Genomic DNA, 23,039 nt, shown 5'->3' on the forward strand with positions numbered 1-23,039 from the left:
AACTACATTCTATGAAAACACTGAAGTGTAGAGAATTGGAAGCACCCGCTCAAATCAAGCTGAAACTAGATGAATCCATCCTTTAAGGGAACACCCCCAACCAAGAAAAAAAAACCACACTGACAAAAGGCTCCAAAGTAATGCTGGAAAAAAGTGCTTTTAAAAAGGCACGCACTTGTTCTTTAAAGATTCCCTAATGCTAATATATAACATCATTTTGACACTAACAGAAAACCCGTAATGTTTTCTCTCATTTTTCCAGAAGGGCCAGACTGAACACACTTCTAAAGAAAACAATGACATCTACAACTTTCACTATTTTTAAACAGACCCACCCACCCACAAATCCCACAGTGTCCATAGTGCCAGCTTCTTCTTCTTACATTCTTTAGCTGTTAATTACATTAAGATTACAACCACCAAATAGGAACTTCGCTTGTCACGAGCATGGGCCTTGGCTGAACTGCACTGCTAAGAAAGATGTTATGGGCATCATGATTGGCAGGTAGCCTCTGCCAATCCAGCTTGAGACCAGCCCTATTCTCTTGCTCTGTCTAAGCAATGGATTATCGTGCTTTGGATTATCGTGTGCATGTCTTGTAAGGAATACACTTTCTCTAAAGGATGATAAAAACACATCACTGTATTTCTTTCCCTTGTGTTTTAATGATTTACAGTGTGACACTGGCAAGAAAACGTCTTTGTTGCAAAGTTTCAGACACAAGTATCAGAGTGTGATTTCTGACATAGGACAAAAATCATACTTTTACATGCGAAGCTACTTTCGGTCCCCACCAAGCTCACAGTATGAAATTCCTCATAAGCAATCTAAATTGGGCCAGTGGAATAAGTGCCTAGGGCAAGTTTAATTTCACACATTTACAATGTTTCGCTAGAAAGTGGTGGTGTCATTATGAACTTCAGTTTCCTTACATGCTAGCCTAAACTAACTGGGGGTGGGGGGAGATAATACATAAACAAGACCCTTCCACTTCCACATCAATGCGATGTTTAAGTATAGTATGGGGGTGGTGTTGGGTGTCTGATGGAAGATCTATAAGCAACCATTAGATTCCTAAGAACCTGATAATTACCAGATAAGCCAACTCCCAGAGGAGTACCTGGTCTTTTTATTAGAAACTGCTGAAAGAAGTGGTTAGCATCAATAGTCAACTACCTTCTAATAGGAAGACTGCTTGCTTTTGGAAAATCTTCACCAGCGTGTCATCCAGTTCGATTTCCTGTAGCTTGGAAATTAACTGTTCCTCATTCCGACAAACTTTCTCTTGTGCATACAAGCCATCAGGCATTATTCGCTGCTGCCCCAGTCCTATCAATGCCACTTCCACAGCCAGCGTCAAATAAGATTCTCCTTCTTCTAAGAATTTGTGGGCAGGCAGGTGATAGTACTCCAAAGATTTGTACTGGCCCATATTCTCTGGAGCGGGGGAAAAAACATCAAGTCACTCAATAGTTTACTTGTGGTTACACACCTTATTTGTGCCTGTCCTCCTGCATCGTTTGCAAGCCTCCCACAATTTTTCACAAAGGCAGCCACCCTCACAAGGTAGCCTTGGGCATGCCACTCTCTTAGCCTGAGTACCCCCTATCTACAATATGGCCAATAGCACTGACCACCTCATAGGGTTGTGCACACATGTCAAGTACACTTGAAAACACTAAGCAAAAGTATTGTAAATAATGCCAATGCCAATACTACTAGCAGTAATAAGGCACTTGCTTTGCAGGCAGAATGTCCAAAGTTCAAGCTCTGGCATCTCCAATTTTAAAGGATCAGTTTTAAAGGAAAAGACCTTTGTCCTGGGAGCTGATGCCAGTCAGGGTAAACAGTAGGCTAGATAGGCCAATAGTCTGCCTTGGTAGAAGGCAGCTTCATATATTTCGACAGTAGGGCAAGAATACTATTTTGTATGCACACATGCAAACTACATCCCTCCCTCTTAAGCACTGTCAACACCCCCATTCAGCAAATGTTTAAGTTATGGTGTTTTGCAAGCATGGTTGCAAATAATAGGTCTAAAGCAAAGTTAAAACCACAGCATGCTTAAAAATACATCAAGTTGACCCATGATCAAATTTTACCTGTGAAGTCTGAGAACACATGGAAGCTCTCATCATCAACCCTGCAGGCCTCCATAAGGCTGCTGAAAAGGGTGCCAATTGGGTCCAATGGGTGCCCAACCCAGCCTTCCAGGTTAGTTATAGAGGTAACACCTTTGTGGAGAAGTTCTACATTAGAAAAATAAATACATGCAGCCTTAGTGGTCATACAGTACTTTTAGTAGGCAAAACAGCTTGCATTTCCCCCCTCATCATCCTGATTTTTCAGACATGGAAACTGTAGCTAGCAACAGCATATGCACCATCAGTGACCACAGATAAACTGGATTTTGAACCCAAATACTGTATCTTATAACAGAACACATTATCCAGAAGGCCCATGGCCGTTTTTCATCCAGGGAGATGCATCAATGCCAACTGCAAAAGAATACTGACCAAACACAGCTTTGCTTAACACAGAATACCATTTTGTTCTGCCCACCCCGCCCCTGCTTACCGATAAACAGAAATACAGAGCCAGTTCTACCGTGCATCAATTAGAACAAAGCAATTTCTCACTGCCTATCATAGCAAGCCATAGATCACGACTGCCTACCCTACTGTCTATGCAAGACTCCTTGATTATAAGCTATCCAAACTCTCTTTAGAGTCACTGCTGAAGGATTTATAAACAGGAAGCACACTTGTGGTATGCACAGAAGAGATATCTATTTTTGTTTCCTTGTTGAGAAAAAACAAGGAGCACTATTTTAACTAAGCTAATCCTGTGGAACTGGGGAAAACAACAACCCAGGCATGTGTCACATGACAACTCTTAAAAGATCTACCTTTCAAGTCAGCTAGATTTGCCTTATTTGCAAAATGTAAAAGGTAAACAGATCCCCTGTTGACAGACAGGGTCCACTGTCAGGGGCACCTATGCCGAGGCCCACAGGCTGGTTAGTAGAGGGCTTATTGCCAAGTAGAGATGCTGGGCAAAGAAGAAGCCCAAAACTACTGCTGTTCTCTGTAGAGCTGAAAGGTACATGCGTCATCGGGATGCAGGAGATCCTTCAGGTGCCCTTTCCATCAGACAGAGAGGCCTTCATACACTCCTTTTGTCCATTCTAACACTATGCAGCTTCTGAAGAACCTGCAACCTCCCATTTCCCAATAAGGAAGGGTGATCAACTACAGTGTCTGTATTTGGCCTCAGAGAGATGAGTTATGAGTGGAAGCAAGAGGAGGGTGTCTAGAATAATGGAAGGAAGCCCTGCAAATAAGTTGTCCAGTGCAGGCAGCTCCTGTGTAATGCTTGTGCAAAACCCTATTTGTGTATACTTTGTCATGTTCTCCAGCTACTACCAGGTAAACACAATTTACTACAGTCATGGAACTACAGATATATAAGCAGTTAAGACACACACCCAAATTCCTTTCCAATGACTTCACTACCCCAATAGAATAAAATCCGGATTGCAATTGTACGTATACTTTCCCCACCTATGTACACTTCCTTTGCAGTTTGGGACAAATCAAACACTAACTTTTGTAGGTGAAATTGACTGAAAGGTTACTTGGACACATGCCAAATGCTACTGTCCGTGTCAGGAGTTCAAGGTAATTTCAATGTTTCAGGAAAAAACAAAGGGCAACTTCAGAGAAATGCCCCCCCCCAAAACACATTTTCATTATTTCCTGGGCCTTCATAGTGTTAGGGGCTGGGGGGGGGAGGTGCTGTATGCCTGAACCCCCTTCTAATTCCTGAATCCAGCAACCAAGCAACAGTTTGCTGTTTGACAGCAACCCTTATTTCTATGAATACAGCGGAACCTCGGGTTGCGAACGTGATCCGTGTGGGAGGCACGTTCGCAACCCGCAGCGTTTGCAACCCACAGCGCCGCTTCTGCGCACATGCAGGTCATGATTTGGTGTCTCTGCGCTTCCGCGAGCGCCGAAACCCAGAAGTAACCCATTCCGGTACTTCCGGATTCGGAAATCACATAACCTGAAGCGTCTGTAACCCGAGGTACCACTGTAATGACTAGACCCATCCAACACTGCACTAGTTAACTGAACACATCTTTTTCACACATTTACAAAGCAGTCGCCCCAGATTTATCTCCAGGCTTACATGCAAACTGATGCTCTTCTCATTCTAGAGCCAGTGCAGAGAGAGTCCAAGGTTGGGAGTAGAAAATAGTACGGTCCAAATTATTCTGCTGCTTTAGAGACCATCTTGGTTGCTTGCTTTTCTACAACATTCCTTGCTTTGAATTTAGGTATTCAAAAGATGTGGCATCGGTGGGAGTAGGAAGAACCTAAAAGCTCTAAGCCAGCATTATGGCTCTTTTACAGAGAGGCGCTAACACTGCCATAGCCCTATAGAGCCCTTGGCAATGAACCGCCTCCCATTGCCCGCTACAGTCAACCACTGCACAGCCGCAGTCTTTTACTTCTAAGCAGCAATTCCTTGCTCTTGGCCCCATTCCAACCTTCCTCTCCCCAGGCTGCAACCTTTTGACATCATCTTGCCCACATTTACCTTTCTTCTGGAACCGGAACATTTCCTGCTGTTTCTGCTGCTGCCTCCTTAGAGTATTGACAATAGCTATTGCTAGCCGCAGTGCTTCTCTTGGATAGCCATGAGATCTTAGTGCATCCACCCTCGCGCAGGCTGTAGGCACATGTTCTGAACAGAGAGAAAGGGGGAAGCATTATTAAAGAGCTCATCCGCGTCTGCAGCAACCCCCATCCCAGGGGAGCATTCAGAAGGGGTTTTTGTTGTTGTTAAAGAATCTGAGAAAACAGTACTTTAAAAAGGGAAGGGAATAAAAGACCGTTTGAAGAGAAGCTCTGTTGCTATTGCCAGACCTTTCATCCCTCTCCCCGTCCCCCAAAACAGTGCCATAGAAATGGAACAAAGCATCAACTCATGGAAACCTCTTTCCGGCTGAGCCACTTACCATGCCAGAGGGGCCACCCGTGAGAGTCAAAGAGTGAGTTTTCAGCATCATCATGGTAACAGTAGTTGGTGTACAGGTCACTTCTGATAATGTGCTGCAAGTGGCTGTCCTGCCAATGGAGATCGCACGCCTCAATGGCTCGAGTGAACACCGTCCGGTGAGACCTGTTTGATGAATCTGTCAGGCCCACGAGTTCAAACAGAATCAGTTTCATGCCTCCATATGGGTAACACCCAACTCGCACCCCACTCTCTCCTCCTCCAATACAATCAATACATGCTTCCTAACAAGCAGAGTTTCAGGTTTACCCTACACAAGCTATTTCTTTTTCAAAACAAGCACACAGGATTCTATTGAAGTTAATACACACCAGAGGGGGCCAAAACTTATCCTGTCTTAACACTGTATATTAACACAAAGTATATTGAACATTTGGGCATGTGCAGAAACAATTACAGAAATGCCTAAGAAATTCCTGGGTGGTTTGTCAATATGTACACCATGGAAATACAGCTTTGAATTGACAGAAATGAGGCTTAGATACACTGCTTTCTATTGTATGTTGCAAAATTAAACAGTGGATTCAACAGAACCACTTTGAGCCATAAAAAAGGAGAAAAAACTGCACTATGCTTCTAAGCAACAGAAGAGACACCTGAACCCTTGGCTGCATAGTGTGTGTGTATTGCAACCAATATAATAAAAATTGCTCTCATACTTTTACATATATCTGTTCACTAAGAAAAAAATATTACATTGGTTGTGTGTATAGAACATATGCAGGGTTCTACAATAATTCTAATGAGACACAGACACAGAAAAAAGGGTGTGTGCATGTGTCCCATTTTATTAATGCATTTAATTTCCATACAAACACACAAACAGATTAGCAAAAAGCAAACAATGGTATCAACTGTAATTCCACATGGGATCAGCTGATCAGAAACAGTTCCATACAGTTGTGTAACATGCTGCGGCCCCTGCCAATGTTTTAGAAAAGACATCCTTGTGTAATGCCTGCTGGGGGGGGGTCACACAAGAGGTAGAGTCAGCAAGGTAGATGAAACTCTGTATGAAAGACCTGAGAAGCAACATGTTATAGCAAGTTACTTCTTGTTATAGCAAGAGCACTGAATGCTCTCACGTAATATGGCCCTTGGAGGTATTGGGTTGTCAGGAGACACACACTGCTGTGCTACTACAACCCCACCGCAAGTGCATGTGACTCCTACCCAATGCATCTCCAAGCATTGTGTTCATGCTGAATGAGAAGCTAATTTATTTTAAATTAAAATAAATTATGCCAGCAGCAAAGATTGCAGCAGAGCTAATCTCTCCCAGAAGCACTCACAAAACTAGGAAGATGCTCTCGCATGTGGTAAGGGAGAGCAACAGATGCAAGCAGTCAACAAGTTATGTGTCATCACATAGCTCTAGTGGAAGACATTGAAATGAGAACTTGCACTTAAAGAATATAGGTCCATACAGAAGAAACAAAAGAGATTTGGATTGGAACCTATGGCAGGACCCAAGTCCGCTCTCCTTCCCCGGGGGGGGGGGGCAATTTTGTGGGAGTGCATCCGGGACCTCCCAGTGACCCGGTGGGAGGGTGGAGGGATGCCGCTTGGGTCATGGGGACTCCCAGCCGCGTCTCGGCACAGCTGGGGGCATGGCCACTTGCTGTTTAAACTCCGGCACGGCCATGGGGTGTCCTCCTTTCGCCTCCTTGCCAGATCAGCTATTTCTGCGCTTTGGGTGTTTCAGAGACTTCCTGAGCTGGAGTGCTCCAGTTGGTGAGATTGTTGCATTTGGGGAGTTGGACAGTTAAGTTTTGGGATGATTTGGCGAGGTGTGTGTGCTTGAGCGCTGCCCTTTCCTGCAACATGTCAGCATCGTGAGTCTACAAATGTGGGTGATGCAAAGGAAATACTCAAATTTAGGATATCTAAGCCCTTCACATTATCTAGGAAAAAGCTGTGCTTTGCGCCTAGATCCCTCTCACCTTCAAGAACCTTTTTGACAGCAGCTATAGCGCAGCTTGAGAAGGCTAGAATATGCCCTCTTTTCCAGGAGGTGAAAGATGCCACAAACCTTTCACTGGGAGACTGTTTGGCTGAATGAATTTTCCATGATTCACCTCTCCCTAGGTGATGTCACCCACCCTAGTGGAGACAAATGAGTGCAGGAGGGTCAGCTACCTGGGAGGTGAAAGTTTAAAATATATCTGTGAGAGAGGATTCTGTGCTTATCTCTTCTATCTTTTCTCTGCTCTTTTATTCCGTTTATTTTTATTATTTTTGTGTGATTAGTTTGTCTTTTACTGTAATGTGAAAACTGTTAACAAAGCTTTATCAAAATAAAAATAAACATGCAGCCCGTAAGTTGCCCAACTCTATCACAGAGCCTGTAGACTTGTTTTTCCCCACCAGCAGTGGCACCACAATCCTCAGCCATGAATATGAACAAGACGATGGACTAAGGTTGCTGCTAGACAAACGAGCATGATGGTCCAGGCAGAGAGTCTAAATTGCATTTCATGTGTCTCAGAGAGTAAATTAAGTCAGGGCTCACCTTGGATTGCATTTGCACCCTGAGGCAAAGCATTGGTTAGACTGGGCAGGTCATTTCCATGGTTCCCATCTTCCCAGGGACAAACATCAACACTGTTCCATTTCTTCAGCTGTTTCAGCCAACTGGCCTTTTGTTCCACCTTGCAATGAGGATTTAAGACTATGCACATCCAAAGAGCACCTATTAAATGACACAGAAAATGCAGTGGGGCCAGTTACCTTAAATTTTAGGGAAAGCATAGCAAGCTTTATATGGATGCCAAAGGTACGCTGCAAAACCACACTAGCCAATCTGCCACCTCAGTGTCACAAGCACATGCACGATGCTGTTCCAGTCTCTTAAAGGCAACATGACAAAAATAATTGTATGAAAACTAACAAATTCACATTGAAATGCCAATTTTTGGGGGGGAGGGAGACACAAAACAGCAATCTCTCTCTCAAGACTTGCTGTAAAGCAAGTCAACTTCCCACATAAAATTGAAAATGTATATATTCGGGAATATATACTAAGTTTCCAGCCTACACAAATATCAACTTAAACCTGTTCATTTATATTCATTAACAAAAATTAAACACTGCTTACTCAACAGAAGACCTCTAAGTAATTCATCAAGAACAATCTAAAATATTTTATCTATTTATTCATTTGCGCGCACACACGCACACACACACACCAGCTAAAAAGTAAATAAAAACAAGTTAACACAATACTTTAAACACATATAAAATCTGCACTTTCCAAACAATTATTCAAAATAAAAGTACATGCTAAAACTGAGTGCCTGGGTAGATTCGCTGAAACAATTTAATCTATATGCTAATGCAAATCCAAATCTTCTGCTGCCTGCACTTGCATAGCCAAAACTACACCACCCAGAAAGAAGTTATTAGCAGACATGAGGTAACCCTAAGATTCATACAAGTACAAAATAAATCTTTAGAAAAAATTCTAAAGGAGATAAACCTCGAAACCAGCCTAATAAAATGAATTAATTAGTTAGTTAGTTAGCTATTATTTCTACCCCACCCATCTGACTGGGTTGCCCCAGACACTCTGGGCAGCTTCCAAGAAATATAAAAGCATAATAAAATATCAAACATGAAAGATTTCCCTATATTGTGTTGCCTTCAGGTGTCTTCTAAAAGTTGTGTATTTCTTTATCTCCTTCACATCTGAATGGAGGGCATTCCTTGGGGTGGGCGCCACTACTGAGAAGGCCCTCTCCTTTGTTCCCTGTAACTTCACTTCTTGCACTGTGGGAACTGCCATAATAACTCAATGACACAGGAGGTTGTGAGACAAAGTGTTCAGGCGCTTGCCTGCCTGAACATAGGAAGCTGAATTTGTTGGGTGGGGTGGGGAGGGAGTACACCTGCAAGCCCTGCCCCACCCGCTCAATCCCCTTCTTTACGTGAAATAATGTTCAGCACAGGGATGGTTGGAAACTGAGTGGGCAGAGTGACACCGACAAGGACATGGAAGACCTGCCCGTGGATTCAGCAAATGCCCAAACACATCTTGAGTGGGGAACACCTTTCAACCACTTGGGAGGGGCAATGGAATCACATGGTTTGAAAGGGAGGAGGGAGGAAACACAGGCTATATATGTGGTCTCAACCACTGAGCCTAGGGCTTGCCGATCAGAAGGTCGGCGGTTCGAATCCCCGCGACAGGGTGAGCTCCCGTTGCTTGGTCTGTGCTCCTGCCAACCTAGCAGTTTGAAAGCACGTCAGAGTGCAAGTAGATAAATAGGTACCGCTCTGGTGGGAAGGGAAACGGCATTTCCGTGTGCTGCTCTGGTTTGCCAGAAGCGGCTTAGTCATGCTGGCCACATGACCTGGACGCTGTACGCCGGCTCCCTCGGCCAGTAAAGCGAGATGAGCGCCGCAACCCCAGAGTCACAACTGGACCTAATAGTCAGGGTTCCCTTTACCTTTTTATGCTGAATAAATCATCTCATTTGGGGGGGGGGGGGCAGGTCATTCCATGGTTCACACTAAGAATTGCCTGTAGACAAGGATGAAATCCAGACTGCAATGTACCTGGGACCGAGCAGCATGATTTCTATTTTCCTGTGCCAAGAGGAAAAAAGCCCCCAAATGGAGGGGGGAACCCATCAGAGCTCCAAGAGGACTAAGCATACTGGCAGGGACAGGAGAGCAGAATGGAGGGGGCAGAAGCGGAACAGAAGCACTGGCACACTAATATTTTGTTGCGGAATCTTTCCCATCCTTATCTTTATTCTGCTTTAGCACCACAGGCTGGGCTACTCTTCTTTATGACATGAGGGAAGAATTCCCAATTCCATTTTTACTTTTAGCAGTAGTGGTTGCCCTTTCTTTCCAAGAATAGAAAGAGGCTTCGTAATTATTCCTGCAATTATGCACGAGAAACTCTCCTTCGTAAGAATTTACAGATCTAATTTTCTGCTGACATTTAACTCTGAACCAATGAAGAAACTACGTCCCTGACACTGCATGCCAGGAGAGGCATGAATAAATCACGAACTGCCAGAACATTTTTAAATATAAAGATACTGCTTTTAAAATCAGCTGTCTTATTGCTGTTGCAGACTCCTGACAAGCAGAGTGAAGACATCTACAAGTACTATTTAGCAACACTTCATTTGTTCATCAAGGAAGAGTTTTTACACACTTCGAAGACCTGCAGAATTTGCTAAAAATGAATGACAGCCTTTCAGAGAGGGAGATGCAGCAGCCAAATGTGACTAACAAAGAATGCAAATGTGTGTCTGCAACAAAGGTTGCTATATTATGCTGATCCTCAAAAGCAATTCAGGTCCAAAGGGTGGTAGTACAGTATATTCTCAACATTGTGAAGGGATGCTAGCAGCTTGTAACATCCTTCTTTAGGTTACAAAATGTACACCTTGTGCTTCCCACAACATGTGTTAAGCTTAGATCAGGCATAGGCAAATTCCGGCCCGCTAGATGTTTGGGACTACAATTCCCATCATCCCTAGCTAACAGGGCCAGTGGTCATGGATGATGGGAATTGTAGTCCCAAACATCTGGAGGGCCGGAGTTTGCCTATGCCTGGCTTAGGTGTTTGCCAAGCAGGGAGATTCCCTGCATCTTAGTAAACCTGAACCTCTGAGCACCATTTGTCCAAGACATGGTATATTAAATCATTTTTAAACACCATCCATGATTCTAAGAGGCCTTGCCAGAGTCACTAGGATGCCAAGTCAGGTAATACCCAGGAATAAGGCATGGGATTAGCATACACACTACACAGAGGAATTCAGAAACATCAAAATCTACTTTGTTCACAGTAGCCAGTCCCAAGAGACATATTAAGTTTGAAGTAGTTCTTTTGAAATCTGGCTATAGTGGTGCATTCTACCAATTTAAAGATCATTCAGTCCTTGGGAGCTGGCGGGCATTGCAATAGTGGAGAGAAAGCACAAACAGCTCATAGGTTCCATGTACCCTCACTCAACTAATGATAATTGGCACAGCCCCAATGTCGCAGTCATTTCCAGTGAGGGGGTCTCTCCCCCTCTCCAATTGACTAATTTCTGATTTTGCTGGGAATTTGACAGGACCTGAGTCCAGTCTCCAACTACCCCTTTTGGGGTTTTTTTAAAGAAGTTTATTATTTTCTATATAAACATGAACCACAAAACATGCAACTTGGTGAACAGTTTTTTACATAAAACCTCACCCTCTCCACTCACATACAACCACAAATTTGAAGGAAAAACGTCAGCCTTAGGTAACATAAGGTACCAACGTATTAGTCGAGCGTATTCCTCCAAAATCCCCTCTTTGCAAAGCTGTTCTCAATTTCAAAACTGCCAGATCCGTTACAGTAAAATCAGAAGACCAGAATTTTGACCCAGTTTGAATTTGGAGATACAAGGTCTTTGAAGGTGGATGTCTAGATTTTGCCCCTTACCAGCAATGCAACTCAACCTACTATGAAATTTTCCCAGCAGAGAGGCAAACACACATAAACCAATATGTAAATTTCATATTTCCCTGAAGATAATTGGAAGACGCATCATGCTGCGACTGCAATTTGGTATTAATTTCACACAAGGGAAAGAGTATTAAAACTGTCACATCTTAGTGAGGTATTGTCAGTTCTAGTTCCACAATCATCCTCTTGACCTGAATAAGAGGTGGCTCCGCCGTATCAGACCTCTAGTTCCAACACAGACATTACAAAGACCTTTCAGACAGTGTTTTATCATCCATCAGGTAAAAAGAAGAACGAGATGAGAGACTGAAGTTTCTCCTTACATCACTATTTAACCTAATAAATACAAGGTGGCATTATTAAAGTGCTACGTTATACTAACGGTAGGCGCTACTAACTGCTTCTCAGCATGCAGCAGCCTCATAAGGCACCAAGGAAACACACAGACAATTGCTCATTTGAGATTAATACTTGCTTCCTACAAATCCGGTGAAACTTCAATTGTTAAAAAAAGGGGGGAGAGAGTGCAAGAGTGAGATGACATTTTTGTAAATGGATGCCCTGTCTTTCCATCCAAGGGCAGCCAAGGATATGAACTACAGTGGTGCCCCGCAAGACGAATGCCTCGCAAGACGAAAAACTCGCTAGGCTAAAGGGTTTTCCGTTTTTGCGTTGCTTCGCTAGACGAATTTCCCTATGGGCTTGCTTCGCAAGACGAAAACGTCTTGCACTTTTTTTTTAAAGCCGCTTGAAGAGGCGCAGTTGTGACGGGCCGTGCTTCGCAAGACGAAAAACATCGCAAGACGAAAAGACTCGCAGAACGAATTATTTTCGTCTTGCGAGGCACCACTGTATGTAGAATCAAAACGACATTCATATCAAGAGTCCTAGACAAAAACACATGCTTAATAACAAACAAACCAATGCCAGACAGCAGATAAAATACCATATGCATTTTGAAAAAGGTAGCGAAGGGACATTAAGGAGGGCACAGCATGGTTAAATTACTGGGGTGTAATGATATAACCTTGGCACAGCTCAGTGTTTGAAACTCTGATTGTTCTAGGCACATTTTGCAACAGGGAATTTCATTAGTGTGAGCAGTTTCTGAGCTCTGGGCGCAGTACTGCACCTAAGATTTCAGATTAAAACTACAGAGTGGAAGGAAAGGAGTAGTTTTTTTCTCCCTCCCCACTTCCAGCTACTCTCTGAAGACTGGAGAAGAGACCCTCTTAAGAATATTGGGGGGGGGGCAGGGGAAGGACTAGACCATATGAAAAATGAACCTAATATTTCAGCTGTAGTTAATTCATTTTCAACTTTGTATTCTTGTTATTAAAAAAGTGTGCCTAGACACACGCGTTGTTGTACCCATAACCTAGGTGTAAGGCGCCATTTAGCTTCTGGCTTTCATATCTCAGTTTCTAACACTGGCACAGCTACTCCAATCCGTAAGTACCAAGAAAGTTGGTTTATAAATCGGTGGGCAGGGAGAAGCGTTATTGCTGTGCAGCATGGAACATGAGCTAGTCAACGTGCATCCTGTGATTTCAGCACAAAAGTAGAAAAAGCACAGAAAACATTGGGTGGAAAAATCGGCTTGCTGTTTATTTTTAAATGCCTAGCCCTTATGGCTGCAAAAGTATGTTTGACAACCCTAGTGGACAATGGCTGGTGAAATCTCAGAATCCCAACAGGAAGCTAAATAAAGTTTCCAGTGGTCTGAGTGGCAGTGCTTAAATTACTCACACACACTCCACAGGAGTTTCTTGATAGTATAACCATTTAGATTGCATAATTCAGTCAAGTCAGACTTTAGTTTTTCTTGAAGCAGAAAAGTTTGTTTTTGTAGGAATACAAGAAGCTGCCTTATACTGAACTAGACCCACAGGAGCACCTGGGAGGGGGAGTGCAAATCTTCTCAAGATTAATAACAATAATAATTTCCTTATTTACACCCTGCCCATCAGGATCGGTTTCCCCAGCCACTCTGGGAGGCTTCCAGCACAATGAAAACATAATGAAAGGTCAAGCATTAAAAACTTCCAGATACAGAATGAGAATCTACCAGGCCTGTGCATCTTTGTGATCCACCATGCCAAATCCAGCCCATCAGCTGCATGGTGGCTCAGCAGAGACTCAATAAGTCCCCTGGATTTGCTGCCTGCCTGGTACAATGAAAACATAAGGGAGAGCGGCTGTCAGGCACCTTGAAGGTCACTGTAAGTGGCTGTGTTAGGCTTCACATTTGTGGAGGCCTGAAATATACACTCAGCTATTTGCAACAGGAGTTCAGCCAACCAGATTACCAGACCCGTAAACTTAGACCTTGTTTAACTACCCGTTATAAGCCCTATTCAGACTTTCTTCACACAGAGGCAAGACACATGGAAGGGTCAGCAGCTATAATGCTGGCTCTGCTTCCTCCCATAGAGGAAAAAAATCTGAAAGCAGGAGCAGAAAACCAACCATAAAACTGCAAAAAAAGCATTAACAGCAGGCAAAGAAGTGGAAAAAATACCGGGTGCTTGAAGTGATATTTGTTTCTGGCCCAACATGTTTTGGAACAAATCCTTCATCGGGGGCATATTTTCAGCAGCAATTCTCACCAAACGCACATAGTTTGCTGCTACTGCTTCTCTTTTTGCCTGCCCTCTTTGCATATGCACTTTTAACATGATGTTTACAAAGGAAGACAAGAACTACTGGCTTACAGAAGTGGAGATCCCATGCAATCAGAGGTCCCAATTGCATGAAATGCCTACATGTGTGGAGCTGTAGGCAAGCATGCACCCCTTTGCAGATGTCTCTATGCTCAGGATGTCAAATGGCCAGTTATATGGTCTCACATCACCTTCCCCATCTCTTCCTGGGGAAACCCCCAATAGGGTTAGAGAGGTTATCTTCTCTGAACTTTATTAGGAAGGGCCCACACAGAAGCCTCAGTTTCTCACCTATAACACGGGGCAAAAACAAAGTGTTGAAGCACTTGGAAGATTAACAGATTATTCACAGTTTTAAGGATTTGTAGGGTACAGAACATCCCAGATGCTTCCCTTATAAAATAAGTACAAGGATCAAGAGCCCATATATGTAATACTTGTGTTGTGCATTAAACAATACACTGCCACACATCAGAAGCTTTTGATGATAAGTATATCCAGTGAATACACGTGAGCTCACATGTTTCTGGGATATGCAAATACGGTAGGTTTTATGTTAATATTTCACTATGCAATACTAACTTTCCTCTCTTGACAGTGTTATGTCTTCAATGAAACTAACCAGGATTAACTATAACAAAGGCTTACAAGACAGTGTCAGCCCTTGATTTTCAAACTGGTTAGGAGAGTCATGTCTTCACTGACACCCAAATGGTAATACCGCACCATAGCATTGACAAAGAACTGGGGTGAAGAAGTATGCAAGTTTGTGACCCTGGTTTCTTAATGGCTAGGATATTGGCAGTGTTGCAGCTGAAACAGATCAGAATTATATATTTCAGACTAAGAAAGTACTACCAAACAAACAAGATGCATGCTAAAAAAAAATTCCTTCCAGTAGCACCTTAGAGACCAACTAAGTTATTGGTATGAGCTTTCGTGTGCATGCACACTTCTTCAGATACATGCTGTTATCACAGTTTCACTAGAAGATGAGGCAGGCTGTTGAATGCAAGGTATCTTTCGATCTAACCTAACCACCACACCCTCCCTCCCATAAAAATCAAGAGCCCCCAACTGCTATTAAAATAAGCTCTGTCCATTCAATCTAATGTCTACCAGAAGTCACAGGCCCCACTGGAGAACAATCTAATTAAACCAGTGCCATCATGAACAAAGAATACACAGTCATCATATCTCTGCTGCATTTTCCATGGTAAATCTTGTGAATTTGAGCATGCACTATTGAGGCGGTGGCTATTTTTATTCATAAACATACACCCTCAGTGGAATCTGGTTTTCCGACAGAGCACTCAGTGAAGAACCTGCAATGGCTGCTTTGGTTCTTGGAGTACAGGATGCTTCATTTTGCTCTAATTCATTCTATTACTGAATTAAACTTTGATGTATTGGTCTTGACAAGTGCTTCATGCTGATTGTATTGTGTATGATAGTATAATCACTCCCCATGCATTTCACACTAGCTGGCTGATTAATGCAATAGATTACCTGCAGCACTGATGGCAAGGGGGAATTATGGCCCTTCTGCAAGCTACATTCTGTACATGGTGGTGTAGGGTGGGTGTAACAAAGGAACACAGCACAGAGACTTCCTTAAAGCTTTGCTTCCATTCAAAGAAGGATTTACATCTCAAGGTTGGTTTCGATGTCAACAGAGAAAGGGGGCTAGTCACAGTATTTTAGGCACAGCTCTGCCAATAACCCCACATCTCTATATAACATAGAATGAATACAAATTCCTGTCTCCATGTTCACATCCACCAAGCGCAACATGCCACACTTATACTTCCTAGTGCAAGGAATACTTCTTGTAGAACTGCTCTGATCACTTGGCAACTGATGTGGCAAACCTAGGGATGTGATGCTCCAGGTGAAGCTGTTTTCCAAATCAAGTCAATATTATTGCCATCTAAGTCTTGCCCAGAAGGTCACACTCATAAAATTACTAGTGCTAGGTGAAGACTACAAGCAAACTCACACATAGGAATCCAAATCCCCAATCTGTGGTGCTAAGGGTACAGAGGTGCATCTCCACCTGGGCCCACTGGCAGGAGAGCCCTGATTTTGTGGAGCTCCTTAAAGTACCTGTCCAAACTGCAGGAAGGTGGATGCTACTGCTGTTGGCATCACGGGTGGCAACCAGCAAAACACCCCTCTGAATGGATATGTGGAGCAAGGAAGGACTCTGGCTGAGCTAAGGAACTTAAAAGGGGTAGAAAAGAATTTCCAGTATGTTTCCACTCTAAGTCCTGACCAGACCTACCTAGCTTCAGCAAGGTTCCTTCCAGGACCTCTACAATGAAAAGAGCCAAAATACATATCGCACACACAACCACCCACCCTGTAACAACTTCCTAAAACATTTAAATTAGGTGTGGAAAGTCTTCAGGTGTTTATGGTGAAGAGTAAGTAGATGCTACCAGGTTTCAGTTTCTATTGCTCTGCATCAGTATAACCAGCGAAAAGTGCTGTATGTTTATTTCCAAGTCTTGTAAACTGGTTAGGTTATAAAAAGGAAATCATTCTGAATAATTTCTCCCACTTGCCAAGATTAAATGGGGACTATTTTGGAAGTGCAATTAAATGCCATTTAAGTACACAAATACACATGAGAGGTGCTCCAAAAGTTTGATTGTGTGGTACAGTTTGATGCTCTCAGTCCTTTGGACTATTTTAATCTCATCTTTAAGTTTTCATAATATGCATTTACAGTGGTGCCCCACAAGACGAATGCCTCGCAAGACGGAAAACCCGCTAGACGAAAGGGTTTTCCGTTTTTGAGCTGCTTCGCAAGACAAATTTCCCTATGGGCTTGCTTCGCAAGACGAAAACGTCTTGTGAATGTTGCGATTTTTTTTCCGCTCCCGTCCCCTTTTTGTAAGCCGGTAAGCTGCTAATAGCCTTTTAGCCGCTAATCCGCTAAGCCCTTAATAGCCGCTAAGCCTTTAATAGCTGCTAAGCCGCTAAGCCGCTGATAGCGCTAATCCGCTAATAGGATTGCTTCGCAAGACGAAAAAACCGCTAGACGAAGAGACTCGCAGAACGGATTAATTTCGTCTTGCAAGGCACCACTGTAGTACCAGTAACACCACCACTTATGATGTGCTCTGGTTTGGAATACCAAGCTATACAGCATGCTTAAAATATGAACCTGCATTATAACAAAATACCATCTGGTAAGGAATCAGCTTAAGTCTTGCTAGACAAGACACATGTGCTGGAGGCCTATTTCACATACTATGTGCGCAAGTATGTACAACAATGTTTCCACCACTCATTTAGGTTTAATCAATTGCAACATGTTACCTTCCCAAGGCAGACATGGGGTACTGACAAGTTGCTCCAAGGTTTTCAGTAATATTTGTGTCTTCCTCTGAAGCAGGTGTTGGGCTTGCTTCAGACTATACTGGAAACCCCTGTTTCCCCTCATGTGAATGTAATGTGGCCAGCCTTGGGCTTGTGCACTCATCCCCTCTCCTGCTCCCTCATGTGTGTGAGGAAGAGACTGAAGGCCTTTGCTTTTGAATGGCAGTTCTTCATCAGAACACACCACAGTTTTGAATCTGAGCATAACCATGGAGAGTAAAAGCAAGATCACAATATACCATAATTCCAAGTTTAGATGCAAACTGTGGTCACTAGTTTAGGAATCAAAGCTTTTGGACTGCTCCCATGTGAAGTGAGAGGGGTGATTGCACGAGGCTTGACAAAATACATCTTACAATATTAACTTTTCCCAATATAATAATAATAAACAATAATTTTATTATTATTTGTACCCCGCCGATCTGACTCGGTTGACCCAGTCACTCTGGGCAGCTTCCAGCATACAGTGGTGCCTCGCAAGACGAAATTAATCCGTTCCGCGAGTCTCTTCGTCTAGCGGTTTTTTCGTCTTGCGAAGCAACCCTATTAGCGGCTTAGCGCTATTAGCGGTTTAGCGGCTATTAAAGGCTTAGCAGCTATTAAAGGCTTAGCAGATTAGCGGCTTAGAAAAAGGGGGAAAGCGGGGGGAAATCGGAACATTCGCAAGACGTTTTCGTCTTGCAAAGCAAGCCCATAGGGAAAATCGTCTTGCGAAGCAGCTCAAAAACGGAAAACCCTTTCGTCTAGCGGGTTTTCCGTCTTGCGAGGCATTCGTCTTGCGGGGCACCACTGTACACAGAAACATTTTAGGAAAGTGTTTCTTTCTGCAGGAACTCCAAGAGAACTGAAGAACTGAGGCAGCAACTCCCACAGGATATCAGCAATGTCTCCTATATTTAAAGGGGAAAATCAATGAGCAATTGCTGCAAGGAGAATGCCAATCTGATGGAACACTGATTTGAGAACACTGCTGAGCAGTAAAAATAAAATAAACTACTTGTGAAACTTGGGGAAACTGTGGTTATTTTGTAGCATAAAAGGCCAAAACTTAACCAAGTGAATAATGGCAAACGAAAGCTAAGAATCTTTCACAAACTATTTTATAATCCATTTCTGCCTCAGATAAGCACAGGCATGCTCTGAACATCTCTCAGTCATTCATTACAGCAGCCATTTGATTCTGGATCCATACTTTTATTTTTTTAAAGCTTTTCTTGTTGATATACATGTCCAAGAGGAGGGGGAGAATAAAATGTTTGTTTTGAAATACAATACTTGTGTGATGTTTCCTCACTCTTAAAATAAGAGGAAGGCTAGAAGAGATAATGAAAATCAGAGATCACACACACACACATAAATATCTGATCCTGTAATCTAAGTGTTGACAAGTTGTTGGGCTCCATCACTCCACCAAGCATAGATATTCCTCTTACAGATTCTTCTGCTTGACTGCTCTCAACAGATAAAGCATCAGAGATTTAATTTAACAGTTTCAGCTTTATTAAGCTGTCACAAGAGCAGCCCCACTTTGATAACAGTAGCTCCACCAATTATGGCTTGGTTTAGGGTTGACAAGTATAATGATTTATTCGTGGCACATGAGAAGCAATAAAAGATTGTTTTGCATTACAACTTTTTTTAAAAAAAACGTGGACACTTTTTTTCATTTAATTTGTCACTTAGCTTTTGCTAAGAGGACATTTAAATTGCCATTAAAAGGCAAATGGGGCTTTTAGTTTAAAAACGTAAACCCCCCCCATATTTAAATGATCAGTAATAGTGCAGCGTTCAAGTGGGGAGCGCTTTTGTCTCTCGGGGGATCTCGATGGCAACTTGTGACATTTGTATTCAGGCCCTGTATTATCCATGTGGCTAAAGGGCTTCCAATTTCATATCACAGCCAGGAGCCTGCAGAAAACACCAATTAACTTGCAGATCCCATTTGCTGACAAAACTCAGCCTCTTCTCTGTGTCTAGCATCTGACAGTCCTCAGCATTTAATTCCAAAGCACAGCCTTGCAGCAATGTGATCCATGCGCAGGGGTGCAAAGTCAAATCTCTCCCAACCCCTAAATAAACAAAATGTTTTTCATTTGGTCAGCCCCAAAACTACTCGGCCCTAATTTTCTGACAAATGACTATTAGAGTTGTTGCAAATTTCAAGCTCCAGAGATGCAATGAAAGAGGATAATGTCCCATACTCCACCCCCCACCCTGGGAAGGGGAGAGATTGACCAGCTAACAGCCTGAAACAGGCACTAAAAAAGAAGTAACATGCACACCACCCCTAATTCCCCCACTTTCGGGGAAAGAGTGATTCAGAATAGACCAAGTATAAAAAGAGTTATAACTTCTTGATATTTTGGCTTCTTGCCAACTGACAGGTTGGCAATATGAGCTCAGTCTGCTTGCTCCAGTACAGTGGTACCTCGGGTTACATACGCTTCAGGTTACATACGCTTCAGGTTACAGACTCCGCTAACCCAGAAATAGTGCTTCAGGTTAAGAACAGTTTCAGGTTAAGTACAGACCTCCGGAAAGAATTAAGTACTTAACCCGAGGTACCACTGTATAGTTGTATAAACTGCTTTCCAAAACCATGTTCAGTCACAGGGTGGTCTTAAAAATATTTAGTTGGCACAGTGACTACATACACCAGGCAAAATCCTGCAATCAGTAAACTTACTGTTAAAACTCTGAATCAATCCTAGTTGAATCTTAGGTGTGAACAACTACTGCATTTGTAATTACCAATGTGGTCAAATGTTTGCTTTGTAAGGGAGAGCTGACCCATATCACAGTCTATTGTGTAAATGTGTGATGTCAATTCTGGAAAATGTGGATTTCAAAATAATCATCACCACTTCCCCTTGGTTTCGCTTGTTTGATGCATCTTTCAAATGTAAATGAACATCTCTTGCAAAACAAGGACACTTTCCCTTATCTTAATGGGCCATCCTGTCAGCTAGACCTTTTTTGGTGTTAGAAAGGATCCTAACTGAGGAAGTCCTTTGTAGTCGCTATTAGCATACTAAGTGAAGTGTAGTAGTCAAAGGAAGTACTGTCTGCTTCCCACCTGAATTTGGGATTCTTGCTAGTGTTGGCTGGATCTCAATTAGCATCTAAAGTTAGCTCAGCCTTCCAGAAAAGTTCTAGAAAGGAAATCCCTCTTTTTAAAAAGCATCCTCATTAAAAGGTGGCTTGCTCCAGATTAGGGGGGAAAACATTAGCCGAATCTGTGGGATCGAGAGGAATTCCTTTCCATGTGTCAGTTGAAGATGCACTTCTCAAAGCCAAAGTAGTAGTTAAGACACTAGGTTTGGCCTGTGAACCATACAGGTATGAGCCTGGGTATAGATGTAAACTTTCTTTTTTGCTGTCTGGAAGATACCAAAGAGCATTGAGCATTAGCAATCTGTACTTATCACAACGAAAACCTTTGTTTTAAAAAGCTGGAGGGTGATATATGTAGTGGGTTCAGGGAGAAGGGTGGGAAGGCTTTAGAAGTGCCCAGAGTAATCAGATATTTTCCAAGGAGAAGCCCTCCTCAGGAACTCTTCTGAGGGCAGCTGTCACTTTGAAGCCGGATAGTCTAACATCTAGGAACTGGTGGCAGCTAAATTGAACTGAGGCACAGCCTGGAAGAGTAACTTTTAATGGAACGCACATGTCCTTGCGCAAGAGGGGTTAAGTAAACCTTCTCAGATGTGTCTTTCCATTGCCCTGGCTCACAAACAGGATAACTAAAATATAATCGATGCACGCTCTCTCTCTATATATATATATAAAATCAGCAAACCAACGAACCAAACAAACAAACTTCTGCAAACTTCCCACTCAATTGTGCTAGCATCTTTGAGGTCAAAAGCTTTTCCAAATCTGATATAAAGTTACCAGGTTGATGGACTAGATGGATGGGATAGAAAGTACTGACAAAACCCGAGACTAGGAGAAAGAGACGTTGGATGAAGATTGGAAGAAAGTTTTAAACAATTTATTTATGAAAATCTTGTAAAAGTAAAGAGTATTAGAAAAATGTTGGAATGAAATTATTTGGCCTTAGCAGAAATGTTAAAAAGAATTATGTAAGAATATGTCATGGTTAAGAGAATTTGGTATAAATAAGATTTAAATTTTAAGTTTTAGGGCAAGATAAGGTTAAAATAGATTAAGGTAATTTAATGACAGAATATTTATGAAAGATGAAAAGGATTTGCTGAGATTATTAACAACTAGAATACAAAAAAGGGAGGTGTGAGGAGGTCGATGAAACAAGGTAATGACAGTTAATGATTTGGGAATATTGGATTTGTGTTTAAATTTTTTGTCTATTTTTGCTTTTTGATTTTGATGTATTATGTGTTTTGTTTTTTCTCTCTCTCTCTTTTTGACCTTGTTTTTTTTATTGATTCGTATTGTTTAAATGTTACTTGTTTTTTCCTTCTTTTTTTCTTTGTTTCTTTGTAATCTTAAAATTCTCAATAAATATTTTTTTTTTAAAAAAAGAGATATATGGGATCAGTGCACTCCGCCACCTTAGTAACTGAGACAGGCTTCCCCCTCCTGCATGCACTTACTGCATGGGCTTGAATTGACAATTTCAAATTCAGGGGTAACAGGCAATTTTACGAGAGGACTAGCCCTATACTAAATTATTAACCCTGTGGTTGCTTAGGCTTTGATTAAGTATACATTACTCAGCTGAGCATCAAGGACTGCTGTGGGAAAACTGGAGCTGGCCAGTGGATCCTGACATCCCCCAAGCCCCTGTGGCCACTCTGATAGAAGTCATGGACTGGTTGAATGCAGAAGAATGGTGGGAGGAACCAGCTGGTGAACCCCCAAGGGAAGAAGGCTCAGAGCCCAACACTGTGTTTCTTCAGTTTTTGGACAATGAGAAACGCACTGACCAACCACCTGGTCAACCTTTATCGCTTAAGGACAGACACTTCAACTGATCCTGGCACAACCTTTGTTTTCAGATGAAAATGTAAACCACATAATAAGGGAACAACTATATTGAGGGCTGTGTATCTGGACAACTATTTTGAGGATTGCATTTACAGATTTGAGAGATGATTTTGGGCATGATTACATTAAATTAATATACAGATTGTCCAACTGAGCTTTGTCGTACTCATATCCAGGCCTTTACCAGCTTCAGGCAATTCTGCCACATAGGACACAGAAGGAAGGAGAAACATAGCTGGCTATCATCTGCTACTGGACAGAGCTTCAGACCCCACGTGACCTCATGTAGTTATGAACTAACACTAGAGATAAGATGGAAGTCCACAACACAACTGGAGCAGCACTCCCAGCACAAACTGAAACAGCCCTACTTGGCAGAAGTGGAGCCACTGCAGAATGGGATGTTCTACTCCTAACCTACACAAGCAGTCCAGAAGGCCACCGTGGTTGATGACACTGAAAACCATCAAGA

General features: G+C 42.5%; 1 protein-coding gene across 5 annotated transcripts in view; it reads right to left on the minus strand.

Moving 5' to 3' along the window:
• The window catches only part of ZSWIM6 (zinc finger SWIM-type containing 6), a 93,698-nt gene that overhangs the window by 15,555 nt on the left and 55,104 nt on the right, over window positions 1–23,039 (minus strand). For 3 of the 5 annotated variants that reach the window (XM_083465177.1, XM_083465175.1, XM_083465173.1), the window contains 5 exons: window positions 7,599–7,778; window positions 5,028–5,204; window positions 4,607–4,753; window positions 2,104–2,250; window positions 1,178–1,438 (listed from right to left, as the gene is read on the minus strand). In XM_083465177.1, the coding sequence (XP_083321303.1) occupies window positions 1,178–1,438; window positions 2,104–2,250; window positions 4,607–4,753; window positions 5,028–5,204; window positions 7,599–7,778 (912 nt within the window). The remainder of the gene's footprint in view (window positions 1–1,177; window positions 1,439–2,103; window positions 2,251–4,606; window positions 4,754–5,027; window positions 5,205–7,598; window positions 7,779–23,039) is intronic. The other 2 variants (XM_083465176.1, XM_083465174.1) reach the window with 1 other exon arrangement.

Source organism: Podarcis liolepis, assembly GCF_965112155.1.
Source record: "Podarcis liolepis genome assembly, chromosome: 11".
NCBI lineage: Eukaryota > Metazoa > Chordata > Lepidosauria > Squamata > Lacertidae > Podarcis > Podarcis liolepis.